Source organism: Carettochelys insculpta, chromosome 14 (assembly GCF_033958435.1).
Source record: "Carettochelys insculpta isolate YL-2023 chromosome 14, ASM3395843v1, whole genome shotgun sequence".
Taxonomy (NCBI): Eukaryota; Metazoa; Chordata; order Testudines; family Carettochelyidae; genus Carettochelys; species Carettochelys insculpta.
Genome location: NC_134150.1, coordinates 23683666 through 23696923, shown reverse-complemented (window position 1 = coordinate 23696923; position 13258 = coordinate 23683666). Strand labels below are relative to the sequence as shown.

At 42.7% G+C, this 13258-nt stretch overlaps 1 protein-coding gene across 1 annotated transcript in view; it reads left to right on the top strand.

Moving 5' to 3' along the window:
- Positions 1-13258, top strand: part of LOC142020714 (neural-cadherin-like) — a 123156-nt gene that overhangs the window by 24032 nt on the left and 85866 nt on the right. Inside the window, exons 2-4 of the mRNA XM_075008822.1 lie at positions 5699-5896; positions 6271-6496; positions 11305-11509. Of these exons, the coding sequence (XP_074864923.1) occupies positions 5699-5896; positions 6271-6496; positions 11305-11509 (629 nt within the window). The remainder of the gene's footprint in view (positions 1-5698; positions 5897-6270; positions 6497-11304; positions 11510-13258) is intronic.

Sequence of the window (13258 nt, the reverse complement as noted above, 5' to 3'; positions counted from 1 at the left end):
CAACCCCCCAGCCCAAGGTTCACTTACCTTTCAGAAGCAGTGTCACCTGCTGCCACTCCTTCACCGAGCTCTAGGAACCAATCAGAGACTTTTATATGTATTTTAATGAGAATTTAGTGTCCCTCTTATGAGTTTTCACCTACAAGCACAAAGTTAGGAACCAACTGTACTCGTATAGCGAGGGATGAGTGTATGTTCTCCTCTCATTTCTGCTCCAGAATCTGAAGAAGTGGGTCTTTCCCACGAATGCTCATTACCTAAACAATAATACTTCTAAAATGCTTTGTTATACCAAATACTACACATGTATATTTGAAGAGCTAATAATCAGCGACTGATAGATTGGAGAGGAGTTTGTACCTCAATTTTGTTTCTTACTGTCTGGTGAAGAGAGTTGGCATTTTTCAGTTTTGACTTGACAGGCACATGTGTAAAGAACCAGAAATCCAGCTGCAGTGAGAGCTTGGAATATATACAGTTAATAAATCACAATAGAGCATTGTTTTCCAGAGCGAGACTGCTGATAAACCAATAACCTGTATTTCCTGAGCAGGGTTAAAAAGGTAGCAAACAAATCTAAACTAGGTCTTGCCATTGCAGATCCAGATGTTCGAAAGGTTGTAATCCAGCCTCTAATTTAGTGACTGCTATTTTGAGCCTGCATTCTGGCTGAGAAAAGTAAGCTGCACTGGGAGTGTTACAAACTTGTGAGAGCTTACAGGAAGTGGAAAGACTTGTGACGGGAAAGTGATTCCAGTTGCCTGGCTGAGGTCTGATGTTGGATCTTCCCAAACATGGATGATACTTATTCTCCTTGGGTATCTTTTTGGCGAGGGTTTTTGAGCTGTGCTAGCACGTGTTAATCCTGTTTTTATCACCCTTACCTAGGACTGTTCATCCAATGAATCCCCCCGAAACTTGCAAGCTCCCATTAAGCCTTTGTCATAGTTGAACACAAACTTCATCTGCCCCTTTCTTTCCAAGATCTCTCTGACCGGCTGCCCTGGAAGTTTTGGACACTATCACTGTGTGCAACAGCTTCTCAAGTATCCTCTGCTTTGAAACCCATCCGTTCCATGTAGCCACTTGAACATGGGAAATGCGATTTCGCTCTTATTTCCCTTTTATTTCCTCAGTTCTGAACACTATCCCATGCATTCCTTCTGGGTACTTCTTGTGGTATGTGCTTCAACACTGGCTCCAAGCCAAAAGAGGAAGGAACCATGACCCTGTGCATGGAATTCTCCTCCGCTAGGGTCAGGAATCTAGCCAAGCTTCCATCTAGGGTTGTTATGGTTAAACTATGATATTCTCACCTCAACTTGAATTTCACATTTTGTGCGCATGCTTAACTGACTTAATTTGAGGTATATTTTGTATAGTTGGCAGCTCTTGATCCATATGTAATTTAGTATAAATTTCACATATGATGATTGGGATAATTTATTTTTCAGCTAAAATGTGAATATAGGTGCTTAATATAGACAATAACAGAGACAAATTGTTTCACGTCAGGAATCTGAACCCTTCTGTCATGTGCCTTTGTGAATACAGAAGATGAAAATAAAGAACTGTGCACAGAATTACCTGGTTTTCTTTGGTTCAATTTCCATTGCTCTTTGGAAAGAAGAGGCTTTGTCTTCACAAAATAAAAAACCAGTCGTGTAACACTTTAAAGATTAACAAAATAATTTATTAGGTGATGAGCTTTCTTGGGACAGACCCATTTCTTCAGATCTGGAAATTCTGATGAAAGTAAACTGGCACAATGAATGTTTAACAGAAGGATAGAAAAAATTGAAAGTAACAAATCAGCAAAGTAGTTCAGAAGGAGTGGGGGGAAAGAAAATTACTTATTGCAAGTGTCTGTTTAAATGACTTGCTTGGGTTCACTATGAATATCAAAAATGGGGAAACTGTCCTTGTAATATGTAAGGTCATTGTTATCTCTGTTTAGACCCAATGTCCTCAGTTACATTTGTAAATGGAGTCACAGGTTTGACTGAGAGTAGAACTAGTCCCGCTGTGTTCTGTGAAACCCAGCAACAGGACACTTATTTTTATATGGAGGGAGTTCTCTTGGAAAGGACAGAAAGTACTCTGAGGTCATGGAGGGTTAAGACTCTGGAAGCCATTACTAAGAAACTTAAATTTGGCTGTGTTAATCACAGCACCAAGGAATTTCTTTCCTATAATCTACTTACTGGTTGTTTATAGATTGCAGATTATGGTAGGGTGTGCTAAATATGCCACTTGCCATCAAACAGACTTTAATTATGAAAAGCTCTGCAAAATGTGCAGCAGGCTTTAATATATGATGTGCAAGATGTTTTAGTACTTCTGAGTAAAAGAAGCTATATCAATAAAATGTGTAATTCAGACAAAGGTCATTTATTTTTGAGTCACAAACTCTGTACTTTTTGAAGCAGGATGTAACATTGCAGCTGACAGAGAGTGGGGCAGATAGTGAAAGCTGTTGTCCTAAGTGAAATAGCAGAGGTTGCTGGGGTGGTATTCTAACTCAGCGAGATAGCTCTGTTAAGATTACAGAATTTGGCTAAACTTTAGAACTCTAAATACTTAGTTTAGATTTGATAGGTGGTTATTTTAAATTTTCTAATTGTAATGCTTTTAAAGGTGCCTCTAATTATTTACAGCGATGTTGACCCATTTCTTGCAAAACTCAATATAAAAATACAGAAAAATATTCTGAAATTACTAGATAAAAAATTAATAGATCATTTTAGATGTATGTTGTGGTCTGCTTTGGGGTCATGTCTTGCTCTGCATATAGGAATATAACTTTTACCTTGAGGTATAGCCTGTCATTACCAGGAGGTGGGCACATGTACTGTGGGAGAAAATGGCCCAGCTGATTTTCCTTTTATTTGCACTAGTGGAGCCCTAATAACTGTAGTGGATTTAGTCCAGATTTGTGAAAGGAAGTTTTTTGATATTAAATTTGTTTCCACTTTTATTAGCTGTGCTACTGTTCATCTTTACTGTGTTAAATGTCAGAGTTACATGTGCTTAGAGATCAACATGAAATGATTGCAGTAGCCACAGCTTTCCTAAGCAGTCATTTGCATATCTGTAAAATAACTTGGATTCCTTGCTGGGTTATTTATGAAACATATGGTAGTAATTTGTAGCAATCCGAGTAATTGGCATTTAATTTAATAACAATACCCCTCTACATATTACCGTAGTGTTCAGACAGCATACATTTCCTCCTGCATTTCTTCACTGGAGTTTTCTGTTAAACACTTGGCCCCAAACCACAGTCAAAGGAAATCCATTGACTTTGGGGGTAGAGGTAGAAGGAGGGTTGATTGGCCCCAAAGCTGTGCTGTTTACTAGCATCTGACAATTCAGAAAATAAATTAAAGGGTATGGAACTAGATTGAAAACTTAAAATTAATCTCTTGCAAAACAGCTCAAGAGCAGTTTTATTAGTTTAGTTAAAGGTAATGCTCTTCTTGATAAAGGTATGTGACTGTAAAATACTACTACTTGTTATTGAGACGAGCAGGGTTTGAGGAACGTACTTGCCTTGGACAGCAGGAATAATTTCTAGGCATGTTCTGTCAGCTTCTACAGAAAATGAGATTTTACTAAAGATATCAAAACAAAAAAGCCGTCAAGTAGCACTTTAAAGACTAACAAAATTTATTAATGTATTAATATTTTGTTAGTCTTTAAAGTGCTACTTGACTGCTTTTCTGTTTTGATGGTCTATAGACTAGCACGGCTCCCTCTCTGCTATTATTAAAGATATGTGTTTATAACCATCCCAGTCATGAAGATAGCCTTCCAAACATAAACAGAGAGTGAACTGATGCAGTGAGCATTGATATCCCAATGAGTGTGTCGGTTGAAAAAGTATGTCATAGAGTTTAATGCCAGAAGGGACCACTGCATAGTGGTGATCAGGCAGAGGTGGATGAGGTACTGGCCCCTGCTGTTGTGGTGGCCGCCAGTCTTAGGAGCAGGAAGTCATAGGAGATGTGCTACTTTCTTCATTCCTGAGATCAGGATGCCTTGGATGGGAGTGGGGCAGTCATACTAGATAAGGATTGTTTGTGTGTATAGGTTCCCACTGATGCTACTGTTTCACATCAGCAGAGAGCCATTTATCCATTCCATCACTGGGCTCTCTTTGGACGGGTTGCAGAGGTTCCCCAGTACAAAGCTCTCTGCTGAAGAATGGTGGGGCCTGACAAACACAGCATTTTATATCAGGTTGCAGAAGCATTTTACTCTTCCTCTTCAACTGTATCCACCATGGGACCTGGGGCAAGGTGCAGCGGAGGCCAGGCTCCACACCCTGGAAGGGATAGGGTCCAAGTCAGAAGGAGTGGGGCCTAGCACAGTTAGCCCTTAGCGCTATTCAGATCATGGCACTGGGTACCCCTCCTCCCACTGCCTTCAGAGCCTCGCAGAATGTCTGGAACTCTGGGCCCCTTTGAAATGGTGGGCCCTGGGGAAATTGCTTGCCTCCCCACCCTTGTCAGGCAGGCCTGACTGGAGCCATCTGTTTCGCTGGATGGTGTGATCCAGGGACCTCCCCTTCTCTCCCATTTGTTAGAACGGCAGGCATAGGGATAACTGCTGACAGCCTTCAGGCTGGTTGAGATCACCTTGCTCCTTAGGCCACTGCTCCATCTTTGGCTGGGTTAAGGTTTTTCCATGGACGAGGGAATTGTAATGTGTATATAAGTTCGGTAAGTATTTTTCTATATGGAGTTGGTGCTGTTGGTAACAATAATAAGGTAACTTTTTTTTAGGAACAGAAGTATTTGTAAGTTACAAGAATGTATGGATTTATTTATCAGTTTATCAGTAACTAGCAGAGGAGCTATTCTGTGCTTTTTTTTGAGTTGGAATTGTAGTGCCTCCCATTAGTTCAGTGTTGAAAAGAATTTTTCAGAAAAAGTTTTTTCCCGTTTTGTCATTTCTAAGCTTTCCTTTTGAGCCTTTACCCCCAAGTTCAAGCACTGCAGAGTTAAGAACAGCTTCTTATATCAGAAAATATTCTCCCTTTTTGTCACTTTTTTTCAACAGTGAGTGCTGGTCTGATTTCACTATTTCAAGAGCACTTCACTGGCTGGGCAGATGGTGATAGAGGGATAGCTAGTGCACAACCACATGTTACTATCTATTTTCTCTTTATGGATTCTTGGAGGTTCCATTTTTATTTTTGAAGCAATCAATTTTATTGTCAAAAGTAAAAATCCGATGAGTCTTTCACTGATGTTGAAAACTGGTAAAATTAATAAGTACAATAGAGCTGATCAAAAATGCAGAGACTTTTTGTAGAAATTTCAAATTTTTTGAACATTTCCAGTCACTCTGCAAACAAAAATGTTTACAAACTTTTTCGTAGAAAGGTCTTGAAAAATCAAAATTGACTAGTTCTGACCATATTGACAGTGTATAATGAACCAGATCCTGCATTTGATAGCATCTGTATTAACAGTTGTGTCCTGATGGAGCTCCATTGAAGTCAGTGGCTCTCCTCACATTTAAAGGAGTCAGTCTGCATGCTGTCAATTGCAGATTGGGACCTACAAAAGTAATACTTTTTCTATTAAAATGGATCATAGGAATGATCTTTAGAAAAATACTGTATCACAGCTATTTTCAGTGCTTATAGTTAGCATGCTAAGTATTCCTTTGTTTTTCTGTTAACCATCAGGAAAAGAATGGTACTTGATGCATTTAGAACTTACTGTGGCTGATGTGAATGATAATGCACCCGAATGGGCTATGGATCCTTTTCCATTCTTGTCTGTGGTATCTCCTAAAGCTGCAGCAGGTACTAAAGTGTATCAGCTTCTTGCTGTGGACAGAGATGAAGGGGTCCATGGAGCTGTAGAATACTTTCTCTTGGAAGGTAAGTTACACGTATATGTACTTATGTGCACGTACACACACACACAATACTCCCATGGCTTCTTCCCCTCCATCCCTAGACAGAATTCATCCACTGGATCTCTTGTAGCACAAGTTTAGCTTGGAGTGGGTGTGCAGACTGACTGGTAATCTCTCATCGTCTGGAAGGGCTCTCAGGCAATAGTTTCAACTGGCCAACTCCACCAAAAGGCTGTGGCAGCCCTGCCCATCCTCAACAATGAATTGGTTTCTTTTGTGGGTAGCCAGGGATTTTTTTTCCCCCACATGGAAATTTCCAGTGTGAATTATTCTCCCAATTTTACTTCAGTGAAAAAATGTCTTGACTACAGTTCCTGGGTTTATATTTCTACTTAGGTGGAGAAGACAGATTTGAGGTTGAGAAGGACAGTGGCTGGATTAAAACAACAGGTTTGCCACTCGTGAAGGACAGGGAATACCTACTGACTGTTTTAGCAGCAGATAAACTTGGTAATAAAGGATCTCCTGCTTCTGTTTCTGTGATTGCGGGGCTTCGACCACCACAGTTTACCAACATATCGTATATTGTTTATGTCCCTGAAAACACCCTTCAGGAAAAATCGTAAGTACCTGTTAATAGTCATATTAGTACAAGTTAATATCAGCATTTAACATTCATATCATGTCCCATATTTGGGACAGGGAGATATGGGGAGAGGGGCTGCACCTCCCAGCACCACCAAGCCCTGGGGAGCTGGGAAGAAGGCAGCAGCCACCAGCCCTCCCTTGGAGCCTCAGGGTAGCAGTAGTCACTGGCCCACCCTGGGAGCCCTCGGGAAGCCACAGCCCCCAGAACTCCCCTGCAAAGCCGCAGCTGCTAGTCCTCCCCCAGAGCCTTGGGGAAGTGGAAGTTATTGGCTCTTCCCAGGAGCCCCGGGGAGGTGGCAGGGACAAGGCAGCCATCCGTGCTACCCAGCTTCCCTGAGGCTGGGGAAGTGACTCCCACCAGCAGCTGTGTCTGCTCAGCTGCTGACAGAAAAGGTCAGCGGGGGGGAGGGCCTAAATAGGGAACAGTTAGTCCCTTTAAAAAAAATAAGTTGGGACGCCTTTTTGAGTTCCCAAATGTGGGACCATCCCATCTAATATGGAATGGGTGTTCACCCTACCCGGAAGCCTTCATATTATTTGACCTTTGCAGACAGATATGATGACTGACAGTTAGATATCCTGGAGAAAGGAGTGTCTCAGATAAAAGTCTGATTGATTTATTAGAATAAGGTTCTGATGAAGCCACGTTAGGATGTGATCAGTTTTGTTCTTATTGGAACTCGTCAGACGTGCATAAACTGCTGTCTATCGCATGATTCAAACCTGAGACAACCTTCATCATAGTCAAAGACGATACCATATCTCCACGGGTTCACAGCATCAGTTGTGGGAAAGGAGTATATGTAGATCAGTTGGATTGATCGCTTTCCAAGATAATTGGACCAACAACTGTTGGCTACGTGTGCTCCACTCACAAGCGAGTGAACTGTAAGCACGCCCCAATCGGGGTTGAATGTATTTATTAGAATAAGGTTCCAATGAAACCATGTTAGCGTGTGACCAGTTTTGTTCTTATTGGAACTCATCAGAGGTGCATAAACTGCTGTCTATAGTGTGATTCGAACCTGAGACACCTTCATCATAGTCAAAGATGATACCATATCTCCACGGGTTCACCTCAGCTGGGGTGTGCTAACAGTTCACTCCCTTGTGAACAGAGCACGTGGCCAACAGTTGTTGGTCCAGTTATCTGGGAAAGCGATCAATCCAACTGATTTGATTGATTTAATTCATAGCCATCATTTTATGTGGAAAAGTAGTGGTGAAAAATGAGATGGTTAATTTTTTAAAAGATAGGACAAACAGATTTTGCCTATTTGAAGAAATGACCTCGCAGACAAATGGGAAGTAACGAACAAGAAGGGAAAATATCCTTCATGTATTCTTCTTGGTAAGGAACTGGGTCAATGTTTGGAAAAGTGACAAGTTTCTCATTTGAAAACCGGAAAAAGCAAAAGGCTAAGAATGCTGCTTTCATTACTGGGGAAAAAATGAAGATACCAAAAGATTAGTCATTTAATTTCCCATTGTTTTGGTTTATCATGCTAGTTTACATATAACCATAAATTCTGACACAGTAATTTTGTGCAAGATAAAACAAAACCTTTTACTGAACTAGCAAACTCATTTTAATGCACTGGGTCAAATTCTGCCTTCACCTATGCAACCTCACTTACTTGCTCTAATTTGTACTGCAAAAGTTTCCTTCTATAGCTAAACTATTAGGCCATTTGAGCTGAAAGCTCATGGTCTGTATATTAGTATGTTTGTTAATCCACTCATATTTCATATTATCCATGATATTTTGTCAGCTTTTTCAGTGCTAGTGTATCTATACTCTTACTGTATATAGCAGTTTAGCATGTATGAGATCAGATGATAATGTGCTTTTGCTTTAAAAATGTGATGAATATATATCCTCTTTTGGTCCCTTCATTTTAAAAATTGTGAAATCCCACCAGGGGTTTAATATCTGCCATCTTGGAGTTAGCCAAGGGCTAAATCTTGAAAAAATAAGATTCTTTGTAACTACTTTTTATCAGTAGTTAAAAATAATTTGGCCACGTAAGGTTGATGACCATAGTCAGCCAGTTTAAGTTCCCCATCAATAGCCCAAGAGAATGAAATATTAATCTTGAATTTAATCTGATTATAATATGAAATCAAAGGCCATAAATAATGCCACCTATTAGAAGCAGATTATTATTCTACAGTAACAGGAAAAGATTATTGCAGACCCATGCAGTACTAATATTAATCAGATCCGTTAATGAATGGTTTATCACAGTGGGGTCCTGGTCATGATTAGGACTGCTAGGTTCTATGTTAATACAAATAATAAATAAAATAAGCAAGATATACCTATTACAACCTTTGGCATACTTCAGCATTTCAACCCTAGTATCAGATTTCTGAACAAAGTCATTGCCATCAGTATGAAAGTATTCAAGAAGAAAGTACTCCTATAAGTTGAGCTGTACCAATCTTTCTGTGCTATGAATGGTACAAAAATCCAAACCAGAGAGCACTGTATCAATTTTGCACACAGATAATGCTTATGAAACTCACAAGGCCTCATTTCTGAATACCTGTATCTTAAAGGAGCAGAAAACACTATGTCTATGTTACACGGACAAAAATGGCAAATACACAAATAACTGGGCACATATATAAAAGCATTAAAGCTGTTGCATGATGTAACAGGAACATTGAAAATAGGAGGGTATGCCTTGGCATTTAAAATAATTTGTCCCAATTTAAGAGTGCAATTTCACTTTGTATCGGATTGGAACTAAACTAACATTTTTTCAGCATATTTTCTGCATGATTTATTGAAAAATATGATGTTTGTATTCTCCATTTCATGTAAATCAAGAGCCTGATCCTGTTCTTCCTTGAAGCTTGGGGGATCTTCTTTCACAAAGCTCTTAGCGCTTTTCAGGATCAGGCAGCAAATGGCTGAGGGATGTACTTTCTATTTGAAATGCTCAGAATGTTTCTTATGTGATTTTTCTTACTTTAAATTTGTATTAAATTCCTACAAAGTTAAAGATGGCCACAAATCTTAACATAATCAGCAACAACAACATGCACCAACAAAAAAGATTAAATTGAGAATAAAAAAATTGGAAAATGTTGTAAGACAACATTACTCAGTTTTGAAGATCAAGAGGTTTCCCAGTTCTGGGAAGTTATTTTAAAGTATTTGCATGTTGAAGGTTCTCTGCATCTAAATATATTAGACCCTGTTATAAAAATTAAATGGGCCACTTGTAGCTCACTGTGATTGAGTGGAGTAGTGTAGTACTTTGACTCACTTCCTTTCCTAGTGAAGTCAGTAAATGACCCTAATTGATTTTTTTTTTTTTTTTTGGAAACAGGATTATCCCATACTAGATGTAAAGAATCTCACTTTTATCTTTTAAGGCTATTCACATGACTTTAGATATTAAATATACTGTATTACTGACCTGTTTTTTTCTTTTGTAGCTAGCTCTTCAAAAATTAAAATCTTCTGATCAGAACAGGAAATGAACTGTTTCCTTATTAGGCTAAATCCTTGGTTGTTGATTTAACTCTATTTCCCTACCTGAAAAGCATAGCAATATGTTGGCAAGAAGGCAGACTAAGCATATTCAGTTAAACTAAAATACAATCCTCCTTTTCTAGCCTTGCTGGGGCTATGTCTGCACTACAGAGATCCTTCAAAAGAAGATCTTCTGGAAGATATCTTATGAAAAAACTCATTTTGAAAGACTGCATCCACACAAAAAAGTGGATCGAAAGATTGAGCTGCTCTTTTGGTAGAGGATATTCACATAGCCTGTGCTCTCTTGAAAGAACAGGTCAGGGATTGAAAAATTCAGCACCATGAGGACTCCTCTTTTGAAAGAGGGGCCCCGCCGAGCATCTACACATGCTTTCTTTCAAAACAAGCTTTCGAAAGAAAGCATTCTTCCTGAAATGGGAGTGGAAGAGTGGTTTTTGACCGTTTCTACACAGGCCACTTCCTTCAGAAGTGGCACGCTAATACATGGAGCGAAAGGTGCTAATGAGGTGCGGATGCAAATTCCCAGTGCCTCATTAGCATAATGTCACATGATTTGGAGTCTGGAATACCGCTCTTCTGGGCTCCAAAATGCCGTGCACAAGCGCGGCTCCGCAGGGCCTTCCAGAGGCCCCTTAAGAAGGAGCCTCCAGAACAAGGGCTTCCTTCCGGAAGGGCCCCTGGTGCCACGCTTCCACGCAGCGTTTGAGTCCAGAAGAACGGTCTTCCTCACTCCAAATCATGTGACATTATGCTAATGAGGTGCTGGGAATTTGCATCCGCACCTCATTAGCATCTTTCTCTCCGTGTATTAGCATGCCACTTACGAAGGAAGTGGTCTGTGTAGAAATGACCTTTGTGTGTAGATGCTCTGTGGGATCTTTTGAACAAGCCCCCTTCTTTCAAAAACTCTTTCGGAAGAATTTGCTAGTGTAGACGCAGCCTGGATTTTTAATCCTTAGTATATCCTATTTCCAGGGTTTCCAGCATTTACCTGTTTTGCTTCTGAGGAACATTTTATAAAAATAACATCCAGTCCTGTTGTCTTTAGCCACAATCTTCATATACTTCTGTGAGTTTTGCTTGGATCAAGCATTCAGGACTGGTTTGCAGTTTATTGCATTTTTGTCATATTCGGCTATTTCAGAATTTTAATACTCAACATTGCAATATTCAGAAAACAAATACAAGAGGTTTGTTTTTGTGAATAAGAACCTCAGAGAGTAAAACAGGAATTTTACACTGATGTCTTTTTTCTTTGCCTTTTTATCCAGGTTTCTTACAGTCTCTGCTTTGTCACATCAGAACAAATCTCTGAGCTACGATTTGCTAAGTAATCCTGGTGGCCTGTTCAGAATCCATAAGGCAACAGGAGAGATCAGCTTGACTCGGAGTGTGGATTATGAAAGTGACCAACACCAATACTTACTTCTGGTCAAAGCCACGGAAAGTCCACAACAGTTGAGCAGTGTAGTTGAGGTGACAACATTCTTCTGCTTTGATCAGCCTAGACCTGATTTTCTGCAATTTATCCGGGTTCTTAAAGTTTTAATTTTCACTCCCTCCTTTCTGCCTCACATTCTGTCCTGCTGTACACCTAAGCTGCGTCTACATGTAAGCGCCCTTTCGCATGGGCAAAAATCAAAGTTCATTTTTTGAAAAAGAGGTGATTGAAAGACAGCACCCGCCGCCATTTTTCAGATCGGCGTTCCGATCCGCTCTTTTGAAGTGCCATCCTGGTCTTTCGAAAGAGAGCGTCTACATGGCTCCAAGCTCTCTTCCGAAGGAAGGGAGGCAGGAAACGCCACGGACGGGGTCCCATGGCCGACAAGCCCTTCTGGGGCAGCAGCCAGCCACCTCCTTTAAAGGCCCCCCCGCCGCCCTCCCCTTCGCAGGAGCTGAGTGCTGCCCAGCCTGCTCCTGCCCGGCAGAGCCCACTCACTTGTGCTCATGGAAGTCCAGCGACAGCTCTTGCTGGTGGACGGCGTCGTTATGGATGCCCTGCTGGTAGTGCCGTGCACCCTCGCCGCAGCTGCACCTGAGCTTGTCGGGTGGCTGCAAGGTCCCCCCAGGGCTGTGGGGCTTTTCCCCCCGGTCCACCGCCGGGTGCCCCCCGGGTGTCCTGACGCCTCTGGACCCAACCCAGCAGCACCAACTGGTGGGAGCGTGTGGTGCTACGGGAGTGGGGCGAGGAAAGGTGGCTGCAGAACTTCCGCATGTCGAGGCAGACCTTCGATGAGATCTGCCACTGGCTCGCCCCCACGCTCCTACACCAGGACACATCCATGCAGCCAGCCCTCACCCTGCAGAAACAGGTTGCTTTCGCCATCTGGAAGCTGGCCACCCTGGACTCCTACCGCTCTGTGGGACAGCAGTTCGGGGTGGGCAAGGCCACCGTCGGGGCTGTCCTTATGGAGGTAAGGAGGGACTGGGGGGTTTGGGGGGGGGGGGGGGCTGGGGCAAGGGGAAACCTCCCCTGCAAGGGGCCGGATGGGAGGGGGGCGGGAGCTGCACGGGCCAGGGGCTGGATGGGAAGGGGGCAGGATGGGCCCAAGGTGGGGGGGGCAACGGCTGCCATACCCGCACTAGAGCATGTGTCCTGCTTCCCCCTCTTCAGGTTGTCTGGGCCATCAGCGCCATGTTGCTGCATAGGGTCGTCTGCCTGGGGGATGTGGACAACACCGTTGCCGGCTTCTAGGACGTGGGATTCCTGAACTGCGTCAGTGCTTTGGATGGCATGCACGTTCCCATCTGCGCCCTGCCACACAGTGCCAGCCAGTATGTGAACAGGAAGGGCTACCATTCGGTGGTGCTCCAGGCCCTGGTGGACACGAGGGGACGGTTCATGGACCTCTACATGGGCTGGGCTGGCTGCACCCATGATGCCCGGGTGTTCCGGAACTCCGGCCTCTGTTGCCGCATGGGGGCTGGCACATTTGTCCCCCAGAAGGAGATCCCAGTGGTGGGGGACGTCACCATGCTGCTCTGCATGGTGGCAGATGCGGCATACCCCCTGCAGCTGTGGCTCATGAGGCACTAAGCGGGACACCTCGACCCCACCCGGGAGGCGTTCAATGAGCACCTCAACCATGCCTGCAACGTGGTGGAGTGGGCCTTCGGGCGCCTAAAGGGGCGATGGAGGTGTCTCCTCACATGCCTCGAGGTCGGGGTCCCCAGTGCGTCCCAGGTGGTAGGCGCCTGTTGTGTCCTCCACAACATCGTGGAGGG